The sequence below is a fragment of the Melampsora larici-populina genome (genome assembly GCF_000204055.1).
Source record: "Melampsora larici-populina 98AG31 unplaced genomic scaffold MELLAscaffold_72, whole genome shotgun sequence".
In the NCBI taxonomy this organism is placed as follows: Eukaryota; Fungi; Basidiomycota; class Pucciniomycetes; order Pucciniales; family Melampsoraceae; genus Melampsora; species Melampsora laricis-populina.
This window is the reverse complement of record NW_006768836.1, coordinates 55,089-57,588: the sequence shown is the minus strand read 5'-3', so window position 1 is coordinate 57,588 and position 2,500 is coordinate 55,089. Positions and strand designations below refer to the sequence as shown.

General features: G+C 29.4%; 1 protein-coding gene across 1 annotated transcript in view; it reads left to right on the top strand.

Annotated features, from left to right (window-relative positions):
* MELLADRAFT_94727 (uncharacterized protein) overlaps window positions 1-995 on the top strand; it is a gene marked incomplete at both ends in the record, with an annotated part of 2,457 nt that extends 1,462 nt beyond the window's left edge. The window contains 2 exons of the mRNA XM_007417368.1: window positions 505-533; window positions 845-995. Coding sequence (XP_007417430.1) covers window positions 505-533; window positions 845-995 — 180 coding nt within the window. The remainder of the gene's footprint in view (window positions 1-504; window positions 534-844) is intronic.
* Window positions 996-2,500: the final 1,505 nt, after the last annotated feature.

The following is a 2,500-nucleotide window of genomic DNA, read 5'->3' as shown; positions in this document are numbered from 1 at the left end:
AAAAATGAAATTCATTACACTACACTAATAAAACAAATCAAACACGCTACAAACTTGAAATTCACTACACTACACTATTAAAATGAAAACACTACACAACACTCAAAAATGAAATTCATTACACTACACTAATAAAACAAATCAAACACGCTACAAACTTGAAATTCACTACACAACATCATTAAAATAAAAACACTACACAACACTCAAAAATGAAATTCATTACACTACACTAATAAAACAAATCAAACACACTACACTACACTACACTATTAAAATAAAAACACTACACAACACTCAAAAATGAAATTCATTACACTACACTACTCAAATAAGTCAATTTGACATTTACCACACCACACTATGAAAATAACTACACCTCACTACACTTTTGACCAAAAAAAAAAAAGTTATCAATTTTCCGAAAATTGCAGGATAGTTGCTCCTCATATGCCTGACTCCATATATGTTCACGGTTTATCTGTAGCATCACTGGTACTTGAGTTATTGAGCGCGCAAAAAGCAAATCCCAAGTAAAATTTTTTGTTTTGCTCATAGCTTCAAATCTTGTTTATGAACTTTGAATTTTCAATGTTTTTCTAAACTCTCCACATCATTGTGCATGTTTTCATACCCTACAAGTCTGGTTTATCTTAACTCGTTCTATGTGTAATAAAAAGTTGGTTGTTCATCGATATTTGATGCGTTAAGCGTTTGTGTGTTTTTACAAAGTTAGAGTAGCGATTTGAATTTGATAACAATGTAAAACATATTTGACACCTTTAGACCTTATTCTGATTGTAGTTTCAAGGAATGGTTGTATAAAAAAAGATATTTAACTAAGTTGTTGTCCTATGATGCAAAAAAAACATATACCTGGGGCACCAGAGTATTCACACGTGGTCCCCCACCGCACTACTGACTCGGCCCTACAATGTTTGACTGCGCAGATCGGACGGGATGCAGTAAGTTCATTGTGGTATGGCCCCAGATAACAGTCTTTACTATTTATTGGATTAATAGATATCTTAAAATTCATTATTGCACACTTAGACTATATTATTACACATTTATTAAGAACACCCTTATAATCATGTTAAGACTTTACCTATTTTACTGTACTCTTATATGGAAAGACTTGTATTTATTCAGACCCTTATATTTAGTCAAACCCTTATATTTAATCAAACCCTTATATTTACCCAAATAATCATGAAGAGACACCCTTATATTATATGAATATATAATTAAATACAATAGTCTAATATTTAATCAAACCCTTATATTTAATTCTATCATCATATGATATAAGAACACACCCTTGTGATTAGTTGTGCGCATTGATACCTTCATATTTCAAAACCAACACCTTATAATGAATTATTAGACCCTTATAATTGATTAATTACACAAACTCATATGTGGTACCCTTATATTATAATAACCCTTATAACTAAATGCGCACTCTTACATTTAATACCCTTATATGTTATTACCAACACCCTTATATTTAATTATATATAATACCCTTATGATTTAATACCAACACCCTTTTAATACCAACACCCTTATAATTAAATGCGCACTATCACATTTAATACCCTTATACATTTAATACCCTTATATGTTATTACCAACACCCTTATATGTTAATACCAACACCCTTATATCTTATAATTAAATGCGCACTCTCACATTTAATACCCTTATAATTAAATGTGCACTCTCACATTTAATACCCTTATAACTAAATGTGCACTCTTACATTTAATACCCTTATATGTAATTACCAACATACATTTAATACCCTTATATGTAATTACCAACACCCTTATATTTAATTATATATAATACCCTTATGATTTAAATATAATACCCTTATATGTTAATACCAACACCCTTATATGTTAATACCAACACCCTTATAATTAAATGCGCACTCTCACATTTAATACCCTTATAATTAAATGTGCACTCTCACATTTAATACCCTTATAACTAAATGTGCACTCTTACATTTAATACCCTTATATGTAATTACCAACACCCTTATATTTAATTATATATAATACCCTTATGATTTAATACCAACACCCTTATAATTAAATGCGCACTCTCACATTTAATACCCTTATATGTTATTACCAACACCCTTATATTTAATTATATATAATACCCTTATGATTTAATACCAACACCCTTATAATTAAATGCGCACTCTCACATTTAACTTATAACTAAATGCGCACTCTTACATTTAATACCCTTATATGTTATTACCATTACTCTTACATTCAATCATATATAATACCCTTATATTTATTTAAACTCAATACCCTTATATGTTATTACCAGCACCCTTATAATCAAATGCGCACTCTACCCTTATATTTAAATATATAAGTCTTATATTTAATTGCACCACATTAGAGTCTTATAGTCAATACCCTTATATTTAATTACATTAAATGCGCACTCACATCATCACCACCCTTTATGA